The sequence below is a fragment of the Pinus tabuliformis genome, chromosome 6, assembly GCF_031772625.1.
Source record: "Pinus tabuliformis cultivar Carrire ecotype Pingquan chromosome 6, CPIR1, whole genome shotgun sequence".
Taxonomy (NCBI): domain Eukaryota; kingdom Viridiplantae; phylum Streptophyta; class Pinopsida; order Pinales; family Pinaceae; genus Pinus; species Pinus tabuliformis.
Genome location: NC_142292.1, coordinates 114,981,962 through 115,005,903, shown reverse-complemented (window position 1 = coordinate 115,005,903; position 23,942 = coordinate 114,981,962). Strand labels below are relative to the sequence as shown.

At 37.0% G+C, this 23,942-nt stretch overlaps 2 protein-coding genes across 2 annotated transcripts; both read right to left on the bottom strand.

The window, feature by feature from the left end:
* Positions 1-226: 226 nt before the first annotated feature.
* LOC149257608 (uncharacterized) lies at positions 227-4,475 on the bottom strand. Its single transcript, XM_089414449.1, has 3 exons — positions 2,540-4,475; positions 2,162-2,452; positions 227-2,025 (listed from the first exon to the last, which is right to left on the bottom strand). Exons 1-3 carry the CDS (start codon positions 3,248-3,250, stop codon positions 298-300), a joined length of 2,730 nt encoding a protein of 909 aa, XP_089270575.1. The 5' UTR covers positions 3,251-4,475; the 3' UTR covers positions 227-297.
* Positions 4,476-5,205: 730 nt separating this feature from the next.
* LOC149257607 (putative 2' cyclic ADP-D-ribose synthase BdTIR) lies at positions 5,206-5,870 on the bottom strand. The gene has a single exon (XM_089369910.1). The coding sequence runs from the start codon at positions 5,722-5,724 to the stop codon at positions 5,206-5,208; it is 519 nt and encodes a 172-aa protein (XP_089226036.1). The 5' UTR covers positions 5,725-5,870.
* Between the last annotated feature and the right edge of the window lie 18,072 nt (positions 5,871-23,942).

Here is a 23,942-nt window from a genome sequence, read left to right as displayed (position 1 = left end):
TATCTAATACCTATTCATATTTCTCAACTTTCAAGAATATCTACTCAAACAAATTAAAAAAAGTTATCTACTAAATTTTTAAAAAATAAAATACATAAAAAAAATGAGTGAATTTTATCGAACTCTTTTATTTTATAAAAAACTTAATAATAATCTATTTATTACCGTGAAAAAAGCATACTTTAATACCATTTACCTTTAACATTATAATAATAACCTGTAGCCTCTCTCTTACGTGCTCTCATTACAACTCTCTGTAGCCTCTCTTACAACTCTCTTCTTCTTCTACTTTGCTATTCATAGACGGAAATCTTTCAATCGCTGGTGCAGCTGCTCCATTACTACCCCGCCCCACTTGAGCTTTGGACATTCCTCGGCAATAAGACGACGTAAGGATGTACATTGTTCGACACCTTCCAATTCCTCTAACTCAGAGCACCCAGAAACATCAAGCGTGTAAAGCTTTGTGCACTGCGCCAACCCTCTCACTTTCTTTAGTTTCACACATTTATAGACCGAAAACAGCCGCAAAGACCTCAAATGTTCAAGCCCTGGGAGCTCTTCTAACTCGCGTCCACCATCCAGCGACAAAATCTTCAAATTCCTCAAGTCACGGAGCCAGGGGAGTTCGCTTATGGGACATCTCTCTACTCTCAACTCAGTCAACTGAGTCAACAGTCCAACAGAAGCCGGCAAACATTTCAATTCCTCCAATCCGCGCAGTTGCAATGTCTTCAAGTTCCTCAAGTCACCGAGTGAGTGGGGGAGTTCGCTAATGGGACAATCAGTTACTGCCAACTTATTCAACTGAGTCAACAGTCCAACAGAAGCCGGCAAACAACGGAATTCCTTGCAACTGGATACCGACAATGAATTCAAGTTACAAAAGTCACCAGGAGAGCGGAGGAGTTCGCTTATGGGACATTTCTCTACTGTCAACTTAGTCAACTGAGTCAACCGTGCAACAGAAGCCGGCAAACATTTCAATTCCCTGCATAACTCTAGCCGCAATGTCTTCAAGTTCCTCAAGTCACCGAGAGAGTGGGGGAGTTCGCTTATGGGACAACTGAATACTCTCAAGTAAGTCAACTGAGTCAACCGTCCAACAGAAGCCGGCAAACATTTCAATTCTTCGCAACCGTCCAACTCCAATCTCTTCAAGTTTCTCAAGTCACCGAGAGAGTGGGGGAGTTCGCTTATGGAACAGTCGCTTACATTCAACTGAGTCAACAGTCCAACAGAGACGGGCAAACATTTCAACATGCTGCACTCCTGCAACTCCAATGTCTTCAAGTTACTCAAGTCACCGAGAGAGTGGGGGAGTTCGCTTATGGAACAACCGCATACTTTCAACTCAGTCAACTGGGTCAACCGTCCAATAGAATCCGGCAAACATTTCAATTCGTAGCACCACTCCAGCCACAATGTCTTCAAGTTCCTCAAGTCACCGAGCGAAGAAGGCAGCGTGTCCATTTCGCCTCCCACCCACAGATCTTCCAAATTGCTTAGCTCTCCAATTGCATTTGGCAATTCTTTTAAATTTGTATACCACAAACTTAACTGTTTCAGCGACCTTTGTTGTGTTATTTTGAGAGGCAATACTGCAATCTCGCAGCACCCCTGAAGTTCTATGTGCTGAAGCGTGCTTATATTTCCGAGTGTTTCGCTTGACATTGTTAACTTTGTGCAATACCACAAGTCAAGGTATTTAAGTTTGATTAAATTCCCGAAGGTTTCTGGCAGCCTCTCCAAATTGCTGCAATGTTTGAGTTCAATGCGTTGGAGGTTTCTTAGATCACCAAAGGAATCTCGGAGTGACTTCATTTCTACGCAGTTGCTTAACTTCAAGGTTTTCAATGACTGAAGATTACAAAATTGTTCTGGCAAGCTTAATATTTTGTGTTCGTAATTTGTGCGGCCACCCGCGGAAATATCAATCCGTTCGAGGTACTTGAGCCGCCCTATAGAGCTTGGAATATTCCAGAGGACACCTTCAGTCTCTAACTCCCGCAACTGCAGAGGTGCCTGCAAAATTTTCCCGTGTTCCAACTATCAGAAAAATTCCTATACACAAAACCTTTCAATTTTTTTCAGAATCACGCGAGGCCATATTAAATGCAAATTAACTATACAAGCATTAACTCAATAAATTTCTATGCACCTGCAATTCGCCTTCCCACAGCGATGTCCATTCCTTCCCGTGCACTTCTAAAACCCTCAAATTCTGCATTGGAATCCAGGGAGGAAGAGAAGAGTAGGGACAGTTGTACCAGCGAAGCCACAGGAGATTTGGTGAGTGCACCCTTGTCAAAATGCGCTCCAGGAGACCATCTTCACTTGCAGGAATTTGCAATATTCCTCGATGCCATGTCATTTCTGAGAGCCCGTTTTCATCGTCATCATTATATATATTAGTTTCAACCGTCATAATTCCTCGCACTTCGGTTATTACCTGTTCAACATCGACAAAAGATGAAGAATTAAACATCGATTTTGAATTCCCTAATTAAACATCGATTTTGAATGATTTAACACTTACAGAGGATGATTGCAACAAGTCAACAAGATTGTCTGTCCCACGCACCAATCCTGGAGCCTTGGTGATATCTCTTCCCAGATCACGAAGGTGATCATGCATACGTATCACATTATCACTGTCCACTTCAACTAGACACCTCTCTTCTAAATTTTGAAAACCTTTCCAGTTGCACCCGTCCCATATTCTGACGGCCGTATCCCTGTTCTCACCTATGAAAAAGCACGCGATATCTAGGAATATCTCCCGTTCCTCAGAATTGAGTGCATCGACACTAATTTGAAGACTCTTCTTTATGTCCTTGTGAAGTATCCGTCCAAGTTTGTCCAATTGTTCCTCCCAATAAGATTGCTTATTTTTTCCACAGAGGAGTGCCCCAAACACTTTCAAAGAGAGAGGTAGACCCCCACAGGCTTTTAAGAATTCATTTACAAGAGATTCAAACTGTGATGGTGGATAGGGTTGCTGGAAGGCATGGGAGCAGAAGAGCTCCAGTGAATGTTGTTCGCTAAGCCCAGTTAGCTTATAAATGGATGAATTTTCAATTCCTGAGCTTGTGAGAATATCTTTATTTCTGGATGTAATCAATACTAAACTATCTGACGGGATAACAGTTTGATCGGGCAAAAGCGAATCAATCTGATCCACTTGATCAACATCATCAACAACTATCAAGGCATGAAAAGATTTGAGTTCTCGTTTAAGCTCCTCCATACCTTCATCGATGGAGTCTATTTGTGGATCTGATCCAGTCAAACTTTTAAGAAGCTTTTTCTGCAATGAAATTATAGTGCCTTTACCTGCATTTTCTCTCACATCCGATAAAAAACAACATCTTTTGTACTGCGAACTCTTTCGATTGAAGAGTTCTTTTGCCAGGGTTGTTTTTCCTACACCACCCAACCCAACAATTCCCAGGACGAGAGGTTTTCCACTCTGCTTTTGCTGCTGCAATAAAAATTCATTTTCAAAATGTTCTATCTTTTCATCGAGACCCGTTGGATATTTGGCTACATGCAAAGTTGTCTTTTTCACTTTCTTCAAAACCCCTTCAGCTACCAGATCCAGCAACTCGGCTTCGTCCCTGGTTATTCACAGGAAAATCAAATAGAGCCAGTAAGAAACTGTTGGAAAATATAGGTAAAGGACTTGGCCCGTCCTGGGCTAATGGGAAATAAAATGTTTATTGAATATTTTATTTTGGTTTGTCCATTTATTCGGTTCGATTTTGGCAACGCGTGGCAGCAGATCCGTCGAGCTGGCGGACTGGCAGCATTGGCAGAGGCCGGCTGGCAGCGCTGCTGCTGTGTTTTTGGAGTGGTGGCCCGTTGTGGAAAAGATCGCTGCTATTTCTGGAGCATGTCAGAGATGAGTTCAAGAAATTGTTGAAAAACAGAGGTTGTGAAGGGCTCAACCTCTGTTCGTGTTGTTTTGATAAAGAATTCGGTCTGGTTTACAAGCGCATTGTGGCTCCTCTTGTGGGTGTTCCTCAATGGGTGTTCCTCAAATAGAAAAGGATCACTTCACGGAGGAAGAATCGAAATCCCAACCAGATAAAATAGCACACAGCAAACTCGCTAAAACGAATCCAGTCCAGGTATTTAATTCTCCCAAAGATTCTCTACCTGTGTATGATAATACCCAAATTCGGGATTTGAATCACGAGCCCCTGTTGGGCCATGGAAAGAAAGAAAAAGGATCAGGACAGTGAGGTCATGGATATTATCAGGGAGAATGGCAGCAAAGCATTGGATACGAGTAATGGGCTCGAGGTAATTGTATCATCGTATTTTTTTTTGGTTGTCATTGAACTGACATTGTTCTGACCAAGATCAACTATTGTCACAATTTTGAGTGTGTTGGAATTGGTTATTTTAACAATACAGAAATTTGTAAAAATGATTGATTACCTCGTGTAAGAGTGAAGTGTGACAGAGATTTCTGTTGGTATGGTTTAAGGTTAGTCGAGAAAACCCTTGGTCTGGTTGAGTCTGGTCTTTGGAGTGCCTTAGTGGCAGGTTTGTAGCTCAGAGTGGTTGGAGTGCCCTAGTGGCAAGTTTGTGGCCCATAGTGGCTGGAGTGCCTTGAGCCTTCATCGCTGAGTTGAGCCTTGTTTGCTGAGAGCCCTGCATGGTTACGAGTAATCCAACAAAACCCAGATTAACAATGATGGAGGGGGATTTACAAGTACAGGTACAGGTGTGTAGTTATAATGGTTGAAAGAACCATGTATGAGAAAGACATCCTACAAGACTTGCGGTGGCAGCAGTTAGTACCCATGCATTCCGGTGGATGGCTGCTCCTATATATGGACATCAACATATTTTTATTTAGTTTTATGTTTGATCACAACTAGATTTTGTAGATTGATATTCAGACAACAAATAGTCATCAAGGGAGAGTGTTGGAAAATGTAACTCCTACTTATCTCAGTTATGATTCTTACTAAGTAAAAGACTCTGTTCCTAGTAGTTAGTATCTATTTCCTACATTGGTGTGTAGTTAAAATATTCTCTCAACCAAAAAATTGTGTACATGTATATATGTAATCACATTTGATTAATGAAACAATTGACATTATGAATTTTTATCATAAACAAACCTCTCTATATATTTCTATCCAACATAAAGTAATACAATACCATTAAACGAGAGAGGAGGTTGAGTTCTCAACCATTGCAGCTCTCCAGGTCGAAACCACATAAGTATGAAACACTAGCAAGAGCGTTTCTCCAACTGTCAATAGTGCCAGGGTCGTATCGCAACCTCTTTTGGTGAGGTTGATCATCATAAGTCGTCTTCTTGGCCAGTGATTGTAGGGCTTGAGCATACTTTCCATCACTGCCCCGCGTCCAGCGAAGCTCAGAGGGTTTGACACCGTAAAACACCGGGATAATGGGTTTTTCGGATTCCAGCATTTGGAGGAGCTCATCCAGACACCAATTAGAGTGTGCATATCCAGGAGAGAAAACCGCCACATGGACTGAGGCGGTTCTAATAGCGCTATCTATTTGAGAAGTCAAAGAGTCTCCCCGTTGCAATTCGGGCTGATCTAGAAAAACTTTCAGTCCATGTGAAAGAAGGCGACGATACAGATGGCTGGCAAATGTTTTCTTCACGTCAGGCCCACGGTGATTTATGAAGACGTCATAAGAGCCATAGCCAGAGGTGGAAGAGGATGCAGCCATTGCCAATTTGGAAATACCTGAGAGAAATAGAAAGACGAAAACTGTGGAGGAGCGGATGAGACTCAGAGAAATTGCAATGGAAAACCCAGAGATGGTGTGCCGTGCTTTATGCACCCAACCATCGGTGTTGTCACTCCTTTTTACGTTTTTGCTCGTAGTAGCCTACGAACCATCAACCCCCTACTCCTTAGGACAATCTTTATTTACGGGGTCAACGAGAATAAGGTTCAGCAACTACAGTGGAATGGCGCTCTCTCGACCATTAAATTTGAGTGGGCATCACGTTGTGTGTGGGATCCACGCGCTTAATTGACTGGGGTGTGAGACTATTTAAATCGTATTTTTATTATATATTATATACGTGGATGTAATACTCTAAAAAAATCATATTTAAAAAAAAAATATTCTATTTAAATTATAAAAAATTCACGTATCAAATTTATCAATTTAATAAATCCCCACAAAATCCTATACAAATTAATTAAAAAAATAAACCAAAAAATTCCACTTAAAAAACACTATTAAATTGTGTTAGCACCGAGGACTATCGGATTCCGTGTGGGATCCACACGCTCCATTACATGATGTTGCAGCGTGATAGGCATTTAAATAAAAAATAAATGAAATTTGCAGCGTGATACATATTTAAATAAAATAAAGGATAAATGACCTTAGTTTTTTTTAATATTCTGTTTTCATAATTTAAAATAAAATATTTATGAAATATCACAAATTCGTATTAATGTGTTATTTTTAAATTAATTTTTTTTATGATTAAATTTTTTATATTTTATATCTTAAATTGTTGATCCTTTTGAACGACTAAAATACATTAATTTTATATTATTAATTTGATAAACATTTTTATGGGTTGGATTCCATTAATCACACATCTATCATTTAATTTTAAATTATTCAATTATCTATATATATATATATTATTATATGTTTTTAAAATATAAATTATTTGAAAATATAAATACTATTAAAAAACTTCTCACATATTTAATATTATTATAGATTTTAATTCAATTATTTATTAAAATTAAATGATTAAAAAATTTATTTTATCACATTATAATTTTTTTATTTAATTTTTTATTTTATATCAATGTGTTGGTATTAAAAAAATGATTTGTTTTTAGGGAAATATTTTGGAAGTTTTTTAGTGGGTTTTTCTGATCTAATTTCTTTAAAATCTAAAAAGTCCAAAACATTGCACTAAAGAAATTCTTTAAAAAAATTAGAAATTAACAAATTTAATCTTCTAGATGTTTAATAAATATAATTTTAAAATAAATATAAACATCTATCTTTAAAATAAAGATAAATTGACCCATGAAGTGTAAACCAACTAGTTCATGTGTTGTTTAGTCAGTGAATACAAATTTATTATTCATTATATTTATTAAACAATATTTGATGGTGTAAGAACAATGCCACATCACAGGTTCAAACCTCATGGGGAGGGGCTTAGGAGTGGAAGCCACTTTGGGGGAATTAAACTTCCCAATGGGCGTCTAGACTTGACACAAGTTCAAACCTCATGGGGAGGGGCTTAGGTGTGGAAGCCACTTTGGGGGAATTAAACCTCCCAAGAGGCATCCAAACTTGACCAAAGTCTAACACAATCTTGGTGATAAGCATCCCATTGTGGGTAGATTAGTATTCTTCCAACCAATAAGCAGACTAGATTAGTCTTCTTCCAACCAATTCTTCCAACCAATAAGAGTCTAGTCTCTGCCTAGAAAAAAAAGATAGATTGATCTTTTTAAAAACAATAATATATAAACAATATTTTTGTGTATATATATACACTGAATTATGAAACACTAAAAATTATTTTTAATATAATAATTAATAATTTTTGTAATGATAATGATGGTGATGATTAACATTTACTAAGATTGATATGGTCTATAGGACTTTAAGAAAGTAAAAGATTAATTGAGATTTTTTAACATCGTATTTTTATATGATCGAAAAGAAGAGCGAAAAGTGTACTTAAATTACTGTAGTTTTGCTGACTTAACAAATAAAAAAAATCGATAGTGTGGCAAAGATTTTGAAAATTAAAACATATATAATTAAGAACTAGACAATATAAGAAAAAGTAATTTTTATCTTCAACTTCTTAATATCGCAAAACTAACAAAAACCTTTCACCCAAAATATTTTGACAATAAATGATTTGCAATAAAAAAATAACAAAAGATCAAAAAATAGCCGAGAAAATTTGCAATGGAAAATAGCCAAAGATATGTGCGCTACAGAGATACACAGAGATATCAAGGCCTTTCACCCAAAATTGATGCAACCCAACATTTGATTTTCAACTCTCTTATCTCTTTTTAAGTGATAATCACTTTGTGAATGGGACCCACACGCTTATTTTTACCGACCTTATGAGTTGTGAGCACCGAGCACCATCAAACTGTGTGGGATCCACACGCTCAAACAATACAGAACACAAGTCAGATTAGCACCGAGGACCATCGATTTGCATGTGGGATCCACATGATCCACTGCATAAGGCTGCAGCACAAATAAAATACGAGTGAAATTAAGTATTTTCCAAAATGTTAGTTTTTTATAACTTAAAATAAAAAATAAAATAACTATTTCATCATAAAATGGTAGTAGTACATGACTTGTGAAATTTAAAGACTATATTTTTATTTTTAAGTATTTTCCAAAATGTTAGTTTTTTATAACTTAAAATAAAAAATAAAATAACTATTTCATCATAAATGGTAGTAGTACATGACTTGTGAAATTTAAAGACTATATTTTTATTTTTATTTTTACTTGTGAAATTAAGAGTTTAGATTTTTTTACATTATTTATGAAATTAAAAATATTTTATATTTTTAAAAATTATTGATATATTAGTTGTGAAATGAAATTAAAAGACTATTTTTTATTTTATTTTATATTAATTATGGGTAAATTTTTGTAAAAAAAAAAATTATTAATACATTATTTGTAAAATAAAAAGATTATTTTTTCATTTTATTTTTCTTAAATTATTGAACTTTTATATTATTGAATTTGTGATCGTTTCATACAGTATAATGCATTAATTTTATATTATTAAATTTACAAACTTTTTACATGTATCATCTTTTTTTTTTTTGTAAGCTAGGATGGTACTCTTTCTATTACTTGATCATCAGAACATTACATCATTTCAAAAATGTTGCAGCCCGCCCACGTGGGGAAACCGGGTCAGAAATCCACCTATAGTTTTTAATTGCAGCCCAAAAATAGAAGGTCCACAGTCTAGTTGTCTTAGCTAAATAAACGATGCAGTCATGAGACTTACTAATACTACTAATCTGCACTACTTGCTTTTCCCTATCTTTAGCATGTAAAAAGCCATAATCAAAAAAACTATTGCAGTTTCTAAACATATCTTATGTCAATCGTTGCCCCCATCTGGTTGCTGGTTAGCTGCTCCCGCTGGTTCTGGATGGTCCCGATTCAGCATTTGCTGGATTGCATCCAGCTTCTCCTCCTGCCTCGCCATTGCTATGCGTATGAAGCTCAATTCTCTACGAATGTCTGGATTTCCTTGGGCCAACTCAACCATCTCCTTTGCCACTTGCTCCAGAGCCTTTGCCATTAGCCCCTTCATTACCCAATAGATATGCAGGGATTGTTTGAACAATGACATTCGCCCCCTGGTGTGACCAGGGTCATGGAGCAGAAACTCCCACTCTTCCATCTCTTCTGCAGATTGATCCTGTAACGATTCCTCTTCAAGATACTGCATTATTCTGCGCACAGCAGGATTGGAGTTGCGGTAATAAGCCCGTTCAGCCCTTCGAATCCTGTGGTTCACAGTCTTCTTTTGTTTTTTATCTTTATTCTGGTCGCGCCTGGAAGTTTCCCCTTCCTCCTGCGCTTTCTTCCTCTGCCCTCGGCCTCTTTTCCGCCCCGAGTCCCCGTCCCTGCTGGGAGTCCTGCTTCGTTTCCTCAAGCCATACCGTCGGACCGGCGACCCGGTCTGGTCCTCCCCCATCTGCTGATCTATATCATCCGCAGAGTTCTCCTGAGGGTAAAGGCGTTCACTCCCTTCGCCAGGACCCAGCTCCTCTTCCGAATCATCTTCAACATCCCATATCTTGAATGGCTGCTCGTCCTGCAGAATGCTTTTGCCCTTCCGGCGCCTGTTCCCCACCTCTGCGCTATGCTGCTCCTCTGCTCCTCTCAATTTCTGTCTGGTTTCCATGTTGCCCGTGGCTCTGTCGCGCACCGAACTCTGGTTTTCTAAGGTCTTGGTTCTTCGCTGCTTCCCCTCAACTGCTACCTCCGAACCTCCCCAAATTAGGAAATCATAAAATGTTTTTGCGTTCATCCTGCTTTGGAAATATAGCGTTTTCCTGTCCGCGGGGTACCACCTGGGTTCAACTTCCGATTGCCGCCGGTGGATTTCCGACATGCCACTACCTTCGACCATCATTTCCTTATTAATCTCCTCTGCTGTGAAATCTGACGAACCGCTCCCATCTCCTCTAATGTATCGAGCATTAATTGCCTCACCTTGTGTGTACTCCTGACTATTCGCCCCTCCCGCCGTCGCTGTACTGCCTCGTAACTTCTGATCGTATATCCTATAATCTGTTATGATATCTTTACCGAAGCCCGATTGAACCATGTTCTTATATCGGGATCTCCACGTCCTACTATTGATCCAGCTCACCGATCCTTGTATTTTCCTCTGTGGCTTGATCATGATCAGCCTTAATGATGTCCGCCAGCTCCTTCCACTCTCTGTTTCCCTCCACGGCTCTCCACTGACTGTCAATCGTGCTGCCACGTCCCCTGCAGCCCCAATTGGCCAGCCAATCCGCTGCCTGATTCCCTCTCCTTCGAACATGGTTTATAATTCTGTATTCAATTCGTTTTACAAGATCAGCAATTTCCTGAACAATACCCGCAGTCCGCCAGCTGTTAGTGACTTTCTCCCATCCGCTCCCGTTGCTGAGCCTCCTCAGCATGTCCACTGCAATCTGCGAGTCACCTGTGATTTCCAGATTGGTGTAGCCATTCCTAACTGCAATTCGTAATCCTTGATGCAGAGCCCAGAACTCGGCTTCGTTATTAGTCATCTCGCCTCCCCATTCTGCAAATATCCACCTTACTTGGTTATTGTTGTCTCTGAAGATGCCCCCAAAGCCAGCTTCGCCCGGGTTCCCCTTCGAGGCCCCGTCGAAGTTGAGCTTAACAAACTGATCTCTAGGATATCTGAATTTGTCAGGGCTTTGAATCCTCATATCGTGGCGAGCCGAATGCTTAAATTGGACCATCTCGAATTTTAAATTTAATTTGTTCAGAATTCCTTGTTCTTCCTGGTTCGCCTTCCAGTCATCTCCCTCCCACTTATCGACTAATATTGTTTCTCGCATAACCTCGACCACCCGTTCCCAGATTACCTCTGGTTCCTTAGCAGAATTCTGAAAAACCCTCCGATTTCTCTCTTTCCAGACCATCCAGAGTATAAATGTAGAGATAAGATTCCATGCCCTCTGGACTACTCTACAGTGAAAGGATTCCTTACCCCATTGGAATATCAGTTCATTAAATTCTCTGATATTGATTCCAAGTTTATTGAAAGTTCGTTTAGTATTCGTCCAGAGTTTCTCAACAAACGGGCAGTTGACCAGCAGATGATCCCTGGTCTCTCCATCATTGTTGCACAGGTAACATCTCGAAGGGCCATTGAAACCCTTTTTCTGAATACGATCCCAGGTTAAGATTTTGTTCTTTGCGGCCAGCCAAACAAAAATGGACACTTTTGGCCACCAATTGCTTTCCCATATTGTTTTCCATTCCAAATTCCTGTCACCTCTGTTTTGAGTATCCATTAGGTAGTAAGCTTCCTTGGTGGTAAACGAACCTTTCGAGGAGTTCCCCCACCTGAGGATATCCTTCCCATTACGAGCTCTGATTTTCCTAGATCCCATTTCTTTCTTGTAAACTTCCTGGAGGTCTGTGCTTAGCTCTTGGTCCCATTCTACCGGGTCTTCCCAAACTCTCCATCCCTCTATCATATCATTTATCTTCCAGTAATCCCTTACACAAGTTCTGTCTCCTTCAATTCTACCCCGGATCTGGTGAAGGTTCTGGATTCTGCTCAATCTTTCTCTTTGTTGCCACCTGTCTTCCCAGAAGTTGGCCTCTGTACCCCCCCGTATTTCCCAGAAAGTATGTTTTTCAACCAGATCCCTGTTTTGACAGGCTAATTCCCAAATTGTGGAACCTTTGGGGATTTCCTGCTGTCTTAGGATCTCCACCGGAGAGTCAGGCATCCTGTATTTAGTCTTCCATATGATTTTCCAGAGATCGTTTCCCCCTCTGAGCCATCGCCACCACAGTTTGGCTCCCAAAACTCTGTTGAGAACTTCAGGGTCCCTTAGCCCCAACCCTCCTTTCTCCTTTCTTTCCGTTAGCTGACTCCACGACACTAAGGCCCATTTTTTCTTCTGATCAGACCCGCTCCATATGAAATTCCTTATAATTTCCCTGATCTTAGCACATACCCCTACCGGGGCAGCCATAATCGATAGAGGGTAGATGGGGATGGCCTGGAGAACCGATTTGGCCAAAACAACTCTTCCCGCAATGTTTAGAACCCTGAAGGCCCAGTTAGCGACCTTGTTGCTCAGTTTATTCAGGACACCTTGCCAATTTCTCATCCTTTTGGAGGTGAAGTCCAAAATATTACCCAAATATTTCGTAGGTAATTCACCTCTTTTAAACCCCAGTAATCTAATGAGATGGGTTTTGATCTGGTCCACTGTGTTGAAAATGAAGATACAAGATTTATCTTTATTGATTTCCATCCCGGAAGCCTCCGCGAACAGATCCAAGATTCTCCTGAGGTGCTTTACTTCTTTTACCGTTGGTTCTCCAAACAACATAATATCATCAACAAATTGTTGATGGGTTAGAGGCAAGTTGTTTCCCCATATTCTCAGACCTTTTATCCTGTTTGCTGCTCTCTCTTTTTTGATGAATCGACCCAGGCCTTCAGCAGCTAGAATGAATAGAAACGGGGACAACGGATCTCCCTGTCTAATACCTCTAGAGGCATTAAAGGTTTTCGTGGGGCTACCATTAACTAGAATAGAAAAGTGTGGAGAAGAAATCAGATTATGGATCCAGGCAATCCATCTCTTGTGAAAACCAAATCTTTCTAGGACAGTTTCCAAATATCTCCAGTTTAATCTATCATAAGCCTTGGACAAATCTAATTTGATCATCATTCCTTTTTGCTTTTTAACTTTCAGGGAATGGATAACTTCCTGAGTTACAACAAGACCATCAAGGATCTGTCTGCCTTCCACAAAACCTGTTTGTTCAGCCGAGATTAAATTGTCCAGGAGGGGTTTTAATCTCTTGGCGATCAGGGATGTTATAATCTTGTAAATGACATTACACAGTGCTATAGGTCTAAAGCCATTAGCATCTTCTAGATTGTCCCCTTAGGAATGAGGGCATAAAAAGTAGAATTAAGAGCGGGCCATACCTTCTGGTGCATCCTTGATTCTTCCACTAGATCCAGGATCTCTCTCCCCAAGAAGTGCCAGCCTGCCTGGTAAAAGTCCACCGTGTAGCCATCCGGGCCAGGAGCTGTACCTTTCTTCATTCCTTTCACAACTTCCTCAAGCTCTTCTAAGGTCACAGCTCTCATCAGCGCCTTGTTTTGGTCCTCGGTAACCAAGCTGGGAATGGCCGAGCAGATCTCCTGAATGGCTCTCGTTCTATCAGCTTGAGGTTCGGTTAAAATTTCTTTATGGTGATCCACTAAGACTTGTTCAATCTCAGCCTGCTCCACCACTCTTTCCCCATTCTTGTCTTTGATGGATAGAATTCTGTTTCCCTGTCTATGTTTGATCATAGCCTGATGGAAGAATTTAGTGTTTCTTTCCCCCTCCCTTAGCCACTTTATCCTTGATTTTTGTCGCCACAAGATTTCCTCTTGCTTCCGTCTCTCTTCCAATCTACCAAGGATTACCCCTTCCCTGTTAATGCTTTCCTCTGTTCTGCCTTCCAAAATCATCTTCTGTTGAAGATCCTCCATTTCCCCTTCTAGTTTTTGCTTGTCTTCCAGAATGTTACCAAACTCTTCCTTGTTCCATTTTTTAATTCTCCCTTTCAGCTCTTTCAGTTTTAATTGGAACGTATGCATTTTACCTCTGCCCTGAGCAGTACATTGTTTCCACCATTCCTCTACTTTCTTGATGAATTCAGGGTCCCTCAACCAAAAGGCTTCAAATCTGAAGGGTCTTTTCCCCTGAGTCCTTTTGATATCAACCTCTAGTCGAATCGGCCAGTGGTCGGATCCCAGGGATGGTATGATCTTGGCTTCCACAAAAACATCCTTGTTCATGATGGCTTCAGATACTAGGAATCTATCCAGCCTTGATGCAATTTGATTTTTACCTCCCCTTCTGTTGTTCCAGGTGCAAATCCCATTAATGGTCTGAATGTCAACAAGCCGTAAGTCCTCTATCATCTCATTAAATTTGTCCATGAAGTGGTCCATCTTCCTTACCCCTCCTTTTTTCTCTTCTAAAGATCTGATCAAATTGAAGTCGCCTCCAATGATCCAAGCAGCTTCCGGATAAAGTCTACGGATGGTTTTTATACTGTTTATAAAATTCTCTTTTTCCCCAGGAGAAGGGGGGCCGTAAACCCCTGAAATGACCACCTGTTCCTTAGTTCCTACTATCCTACCCAGACCAGTAAGGACTCTACTCATGCTGGTCCAACTATCCAATATGATTTCATTCGGATTCCACAGGACTGCAATACCTCCTGCAGAACCGATAGCATCTTGCCCTATCACTTTGTATTGCAATCTGCTTTTTTCAATTATTTCTTCAAGCTGCTGAACCAAAATCTTTGTCTCCTGTAAAATCATGATACTAGGCTTCTCTTTTTTCAGCTTATCCTTCATATACCTTTGTTTACCTTTACTGTTCAAACCCCTAATATTCCAACTGATCACAATCATTTAAAACTTTTGAAAGGAGGGGAAAAATACCTCAGACAGAGGTATCACCTTACCTGAGTTTATCAACGTTTCTCCCACCGTCTGGATAGTTTCATTCATTGTTTTCCGGCCTCTTTTCCTGCTGTTTTTGCCAGAGCTGCCCATTCCCGCCGCTTCATTCCCCTGTTCGCTTCCTACCATTACCTGTTTATCCAGTTGCTCCCCTTTTCTCTCCTTGTATTTCTGGAAAACTTCCTTGTACAGCTGTTTCTGTTTTTCAGGTATGAATCTGTTGTCAAGATACTTCCATTCTTGGATTAACCTTTTCATGATTTTCTCCTCTTCAACTTCGCTTTCAGTTTGGTTTTCCACTTCCATCTGGGATTCCACTGTTGTTTCTTCCACCTTCTCCTCCGGTCGTTCTCTACTGATTCTGTTCGGGTTCTTTTCCTTTCCTTTCTCCTCTCCGGCGATTTCCATAGGGGTGTTCCCCGGGTCCTCATCGTCCTCCAAATTTATTTCATATTCCTCATTTTCGCTCTGCAGCACCTGAAACTTGTTTTGATTGTTTTTTTGTCTGGGTTTCTCCTGAGATTGGGTTTTTGGTCCTTCTTTATTCTGTCTCTTCTTCCTTGTAACCTGCTGAAAACCTTGCTCTGACTCCTCCATTCTCTCAGTACTTCTCTGATAATCCGTTTGACCTTTCTTTGACTCTTCCTCTCTATTCAGCGGGCATTGCCTATATAAATGACCATATTCATGGCAGTTGCGGCATCTGAATGGGATGTGTTCGTAATCGATTGGCTGCTTCCAAACCTCATCATGGTACTCCACCTCAACGTTTTCCGGGAGGGGTTCTGCCAGATTCATGTATACACAGATCCTCGCATAAGCATTATATTTACCTCGTTTCGTAGCCTCTGCAATTTTGACAAAGCTTCCAATTGTGTTGCCTATTCCTTCCAGAATTTCCGGGTCCCAGAATTCATCAGGAAGCCCAAACAGTCGAACCCAGACTGGTGCATCAAGCAGTTTTTCCTTTTCTGGGCTGTATCTCTCCTCCCAATATTTCATGAACAGGCCTGCATTGTTCAAGAAATATGGCCCTTCCTCAAAGATCCTGTTCTTGTCTTCCAGATTCGTAAAGATCGCTGTGAAAAAACCTTGAGCTCCCAATTTGAGATCCACATGTCCTCTAGGTCTCCACCTCTGGTCTATCCATCTATATAGCTCCTTCTCTGAAGGCCAATATCCTATGAACTTACAGATTAGGGCATGGTCCTTCATGTAACAGTTATATTCCTCCAATTTATTGCAAGGGATGACATACCTTGGTTGTTTTTGTGCCCTAGGTAGACATTTTCCTCTCATCCTTTTCTGCCACAGGTTTCCCATTACTGGGGCATGACTTTCCCTCTCGTTCTGCTGAACACCACCTGCGCTGGTCTCGCCTATTACCACATTTTTGAAGGAGGGGATCTCTCCCCCCCCCTTTGGTTCTCCCATTTCGCTCAGGGCGTGTTTTTAGGGTTTAACCCCAGCTCTGCCACTGAGAACTCAGAAGACTGAGACGCGTTTGCAGCGGGGATTCGCTGCTCAAACTAATCGATTTCCGCCTTCCACAGTCTGCTCCCTGCTATGCCTCTTGTCAGCGCTGTCTGTCTGCGCTTTTTACATGTATCATCTTAAATATATTTTAATTATAAATTATTTAAAATTTATATTAAATATATGTTATTTAAATATAAAATAATTTTAAAATAACACTTACATTTATTTTTATTTTGGTGCATTACTTGTAAAATTAAAAGGCTATTTTCTATTTTTTAAAATTATTGGTGCATTACTTGTGAAATTAAAAAACTAGTTTTTTTTAATTATTGATACATTATTTGAGAAATTAGAAAGACTATTTTTCAATTTTATTTTATTTTTAATTATTAATACATTACTTGTGAAATTAAAAAACTATTTTTTATTTTAGATTTTTTAAATTATTGAAATTTCATATTATTAAATTTCATAATGCATTAATTTTATAATATTAAATTTAGAAACATATTACATATATCAACTTAAATATATTTTAATTTTGAATTATTTTAAATTTATGCTAATTATATATTATTTAAATATAAATAATATAAAAATAACACTTACATTAAAAAAGCCCCAAGAGTTAGCTCAATCGGTCAAATCAAGTGCCTCGCCAATGGGAGGTCACAGGTTCGAATCCCGAAAGCTCTTGGGGTTAGGTCAGTAAATAGGCCGAGGGGCTTACATTAAAAAAAAAAATCTAATATTTATAAATCAATGTACATTTCAATTTTAAAAATAGTTATTCATCTATTGCTAGATGATTCTTGAATTAAAAATTAATTAATTTAATTTAAATCTATCTTATAAATCTATTAAATTAAATTATGAAAAGATCAAGTTTATTAATTTGTCAATTGTTATATTATTTAATTGTTTATTTTATATCAATTTATTTATATTTAAAAATGTTTATTTTTATTCGTATTCATCTTTCATAAATCCAAGTTTAAATTGAATTTAAATTAATCTTTTTTAAAATATTATTACATATCCCTAATATACATAGTTAGTAAAATCTCAAGTCTAAAAAGAATAGGAATATTTATAAATGAAAATCTCATTCCAAAAGATTAAGTAGAATTAAGAAAGGAGGTTCAAAAGGTAAGAAGCTAGGAAGGAAGGAAAATGGGCAATAATCAGAAATAGAAACGTTGTTATTTGAGATAGAAACCAAAAAGATATTAATAAATAGCAATTCAACATGCTCCCAAATCTTTCTTGGAATTGTCAGGGCTTTCCATGGAACAAAGGCCCCAAGCTAAGTTGGATCTCGAATGGTGTTGATATTATATTGCTTGTTGAAACTTGAGAGCACGAAGAATCTAAGGTCCCTAACATAGATGGCTTTGCACTATGGTCTACCTAGAACAAGTGATCCTCCCGTGGAGGCATTGGGGGTATAGCTTGTTACATTAAAAAGAACATCTCCCCCCATGCTAGGATTTATAAAAATGACCCTTACAACCAATATAGTTGGATAGAGATTACTGACATTAATGATAAAAAGACCTACATAGCAATCTGTTATTTTCCCCCATCAATTCTAACTTCTATAAGAAAAAGAGTCTAGATAAAAATAGTCCTTACAATGGTTTAAAGAATGATATTTCTTGCCTCGGGAATGAAGGTAATATCCTTTTAATGGGTGACTTTAATGCTCAAACTTCAAGCAACCAAGATATTCTTCTAAGAAATCATTCCAACCCTAATCCTCTTTGGTTAGACGAAGACCTTACTTTGGCTAGCCAATACAAAAGGAGCTCTGAAGACCTCAAGGATAATTTATTTGGGTCGGAGCTAGTCAAGCTATGTAGTGCTCAGGATCTCATAATTTGCAACGGTCTAAAGAAGTGGCCCAATTCTAGCCAGATGACCTGCATCCATGGGCTTGGTAGTAGCGTGGTAGACTATGTTATTTCTGATCTCCCTTTATACAACGAAATAATAAATTTTGACATCTTAAACGACCACGAGCCTAACTCTGATCATAGGCCTTTATTTATAACTCTCAATTTTGTCATGCATAGAGATCCCATAGAAGATAATCCTTATAGCCAAAATAACTTAATCTTTGATAGAAATAAAAACGATCTCTTTCTAAATGAATTAAAAACTAATTTGCTTCCTTTATCTAGTATAAACAACATAGAAGACCTCTATCAAAATTTTACTGCAACCCTCTCATATTCTATTAACAAGTTCTCAATTGAAGTTTCACGTAATAAAAGAAATAGCAAAACCAACCCATGGTATGACAAAGATTGTAAAAGTGCGAGGAGAGCAATTAAGGAAGTTGTTGATGAATCTCTCAAAATTGGCAAGATAAAAATATACAAAGCACTAACTAAAAGGAAAAAAAGGTAGTATATTCGTAAAAGACAAGAGAATCTCTTACACCTCTCTAAGGTAGCTCCTACGAAATTTTGGAGGTAGATTCTAACTAGGAAAACTAAAGATAATAATAAAATTGCTTTACACAACTGGAATTCCTACCTTAAAAAGCCTTATGAATCTCCAAATTTCATGGATAACTTTGAAACCCTGCTCACAATGAAAGAAGTTTTCTCATTAGAAGACATTGATTTTGGGGTTAAACACCTGGCAAATGAAAAAGCTAAGGACATTGAAGGTTACCAGGCGGAGATCTTAAAAATTGGAGGTTTTGTCCTCATCCCCCACATTCACAAGATTTTCAATCAAGCGGTCAAGCAAGGGTTCCCTAAACCTTGGACTCAGAGCCTCATTATCCTTATTTTTAAAAGTGGGGATACAAATAACCCCTCTAATTGTCAGACAATTATGATCAGCCCTCTCTTAGCCAAGTTATATAGTATTATTTTGGAAAATAAGTTGAGCATATGGCTTAAAAGTGAAGGTAAGCGGGCTAAAGGCCAAGCGGGTTTTAGAAGGTAGCACTCAACAACGGACCACCTCGTTACACTTAGGATCACTGTGGAGGAATGCCGCAATGATAAATCCAATCTCTTTTGTTGCTTTGTGGACTTTAGAAAGGCTTTCGATACGGTTCCTAGAAACAACCTATGGAATAGATTAGAAGAGCTAAAGGTTCCTTTCAAGTTGACAGCTGCAGCTATAAGGTTATACAAGAATGTGATTTCCAAGTTAAAGAACAATGAGGGGTTGTCGAAAGATATTAAGTGTAATATCAGAGTTAAACAAGGTTTCACCCTCTCCCCTACCCTATTTGGAATTTACATCGACAAGCTAGAAGGTTGTTTAGAGGAAGCAGGTTGATCTGGCACGATCTTAGCTAGGATAGTCATCATCCTTCTTCTCTATGCTGACGATATTGTTCTTCTCGCAAGGTGCCCATCTGATCTTGATAAGAAACTTAGACTTCTTAAGGATTTTTGCTCTACCATGGGTATGACTGTTAACACTGACAAAACAAAAATTATGATTATCAAATCCAAGAAGGACACTTACGCTAATTTTATGTATGACAATAGTAACTTGGAGGAAGTGTCTTCTTACAAGTACCTAGGAATTGATATTCATCACAAGCTCAACTAGAACTATAGCATTGAGAAAAGGATTAATGGGGGGTGGAAAGCTTATTTTGGTCTTGAAAATAATTGTAAAACGACAAACCTCGTAATGTGGGATAGAAAGAAGTTCCTCTTTGAAACTTTAGTCACTCCTGTTATCTTATATGGATGTGAGGTTTGGGGTTGCAGCATCTCTAGAGAATCCTAGAGAAAGATTGAGCAAATCCAGAAGCATTTTATAACGTATAACCTCAAAATTAAAAGCAATACACCCTATCCTATTCTCCTTATAGAAGTGGGTCTTTCCCATATCGAGAGCCTAGCTATGACTAGGCTTCTGTTGTACAAGCACAAAATCAATAACATAAGAGACCATAGACTTCCTAAGCTAGCTTTAAATTCCAGCCATAACCACCTAAGACTCAAACGAGGTTGGTATAAAGACACCAGGGCCCGGTTAAACCATTGGGAGATCGACGAGAATGTTGCATTGCAAAACATTAATAACATTAAAAATATTGTTACTTCTAAGTTCAAAGAAAAGTTGTGGTGTGAGAAAGATTTAGCAGCTAAAAGAAAATTAAGATATTATAGGGAGGTCATCAAACCCACCCTAGAAGATCAAAAGTATCTCTCGATTTTAACTATCTCAAAGAAGAAAATTAATATAGCCAAGGTTAGGACGAACTCTCATGAGCTCCATAGTGAAATGGGTCATTGGGAAGTTCCTAAAACACCATGGATGGAAAGGATCTACCATCTTTGTGAGAATATGAACATCGAGGATGAAAATCACTTCCTCTTAGAGTGCCCCGCATACAACAACATTATATCTTAGTTTCATAATCTTTGTTTGAGAAAATTAATATAGCCAAGGTTAGGACGAACTCTCATGAGCTCCATAGTGAAATGGGTCATTGGGCAGTTCCTAAAACACCATGGATGGAAAGGCTCTGCCATCGTTGTGAGAATATGAACATCGAGGATGAAAATCACTTCCTCTTAGAGTGCCCCGCATACAACAACATTAGATCTCAGTTTCATAATCTTTTTTGAAACTCTGACCTTCCTAGCCTTTTATGATGTCAAAATTATAGTGAACTTGGGAGGCTTCATCATCATCATCATCATCATCATCATCATCATCATCAATTTCTATATAAATTTATTTTAATTCATTTTATTTTAATAATTTTAATTTTCCTTTTTTAATTTAATCATTTTTTTTTTCTCATTTCAATGGGACCTACATGTCATACAAAAAAAGTGTTAAATTTGAATGGTAAATCTTTATTTAAACAATATGCACGTCATTGATGATGGTTATCTAACCTCATTGATGATGGTATTGAAGTTTCAAATGGTCATTGATGATGGTATTGAAGTTTTCAAATGGTCAATTTCATTGGCTACTTAAAAAATTACCCTCGTCCACACACAAATAAAGAATTTCAAATAAATTTACAAAAAACAAATGAAGTTGTATGCAACACGCATAAAGCTAAGAATTTTAGATAAAACACCCATAATGTTAAGAATTTAAGATAAAACTTAAAAATAAACGTAGACTCATCCATGGTGGATCCTTGAAGTTATTAGAAAAAACTTGTCTTTTTTTTAAGCATAAAGCATAAACATTGAAGCTTAAAGGTTGAGATTCACATGACATGTTCACACCCATGGGCCATTGGTATTCTATATAAAACACTATCTAACTTGTTTATGTAGGTGAAACAATTATTTTTTTTGTTTGATTTTAAGAGTTTTATGTAGTTTCTTTAGTGTTGTCACATTGATTATAGATCTAGATTTTTTTTATAAAATGGGTATATTTATTATTTTGATTAGAAAAAAATACATTTTGTGCTTTGATATGGAAATCTCAAATGCGTGGTTACCAAGACTATGATTCTTTTGATACAATCACACTTGAAACTAAACACAATTGGGTTTGTGCCTTTTTAGGTGTTAGTTTGAGATCCACACGCTTAATTGAGTGGAATGGAGTGTGAGACTTTTCAATCGATTTTGTTTTATTTGTGTTATTTATATCATATTTTTACTATTCTATACCCTAAAAAATTAACATCTTAAAAAAATCCTTCAAATTTATCAATTTAATAAATTCCTAAAAAATTTATACAAATTAGTTCAAAAAATAAACCAAAAGATTCCACTTAAAAAGCACTATTAAACTGTGTGAAATCCATGACCCGCAACCAGATAAAAGACAAGCCAAATTAGCAGCGAGGACTATCGAATTCCGTGTGGGATCCATGAGGTTGCAGCGTGATAGGCATTCAATTAAAAAATACGCATTCAAATAAAATAGGGGATAAATGAAATTAAGTCTCTGGTAGAACTATCGAATTGCGTGTAGGATCCACACAACCCATAGCATGAGGTTGCAGCGTGATACACATTCAAATAAAAAAATAAATGAAATTTGCAGCGTAAGCATTCAAATAAAATATTTTTTTAATATTCCGTTTTCATAATTTAAAATAAAATAAAATAAAATATTTATGAAATATCACAATTTTGTACAATTTGTTATTTTTAAATTAAAAGTTTTTTTTAAATGATAATGTTTTTTATATTTTATATCTTAAATGGGTGATCCTTTTGATCGACTAAAATACATTAATTTTATATTATTAATTTTATAAACATTTTTATGGGTTGGATTTCATTAATTGCACATCTATCCATTTAAATATAGTTTAATTTTGCATTATTCAATTTTTTTTAATTACATATTATATTATATTATATTATATTATATTATATATTATATTATATATATATATATATATATATATATATATATATATATATATATATATTATTTAAAAATTATATTAATTATGTGTTTTTAAAATATAAGTTATTTGAAAATATAAATATTACTAAAAATATTTTATTATTATAGATTTTAATTAAATTATTTATTAAAATTAAATGATAAAAAATTCATTTTTTCAAATTATTATTTATTTTTTATTTAATTTTATAGTTTATATTAATGTGTTGGTATTAAAAAAAACGACTTGTTTGAGTGAGATTTTTTAAAGTTTTTTTAGTAGGTTTTTCTGATCTAATTTCTTTAAAATCTAAAAAGTCCAAAAAGTTGCACTAAAGATATTCCTTAAAAAAATTACAAACTAACAAATTGCACTAAAGATATTCCTTAAAAAAATTACAAACTAACAAATTTAATCTTCTAGATGTTTAATAAATATAATTTTAAAATAAATATAAACATCTACCTTTAAAATAAAGATAAATTGACCATGAACTGTAGACTAACTAGTTTATGTGGTGTTTAGTCAGTAAATACAAATTTATTATTCATTATATTTATTAAACAATGTTTGATGGTGTAAGAACAATGCTAGGTCACAAGTTCAAACCTCATGGGGAGGGGCTCAGGAGTGGAAGCCACTTTGGGAGAATTAAACTTCCCAAAGGGCCTCTAGACCTGACCAAAGTCTAACACAATCTTGGTGATAAGCATCCCTTTGTGGGTACATTAGTCTTCTTCCAACCAATAAGCAGACTGGGCCTAGTCTCTACCTAGAAAAAAAAGATAGATTGATCTTTTCAAAAATAATATGTATATAAACAATATTTTTTGTATATACATATACAATTATGAAACACTAAAAACTATTTTTAATATAATAATTAATAATTTTTGTAATGATAATGATGGTGATGATTAACATTTACTAAGATTAATATGCCTTGTGAGACTTTAATAAAGTAAAAGATTAATTGAGATTCTTTAACATTGTATTTCTATATGATAGAAAAGAAGAGCGAAAAGTGTACCCAAATTACTGTGGTTTTGCTGACTTAACAAGTCAAGAAAGTTGGTAGTATGCCAAAATTTTTGAAAATTAGAACACGTGATTAAGAACTAAGCAATACAAGAAAAGTAATTTTTATCTCCAACTTCTTAACATCCCAAAACTAACAAAATCTTTCACCCAAAATAGTTTGGCAATAAATTATTTGCAATGAGAAAATAACAAAATATCATAAAATAGCAGAGAAAAATTGCAATGAAAAATAGCCAAAAATGTGTGCGCTACATAGATACA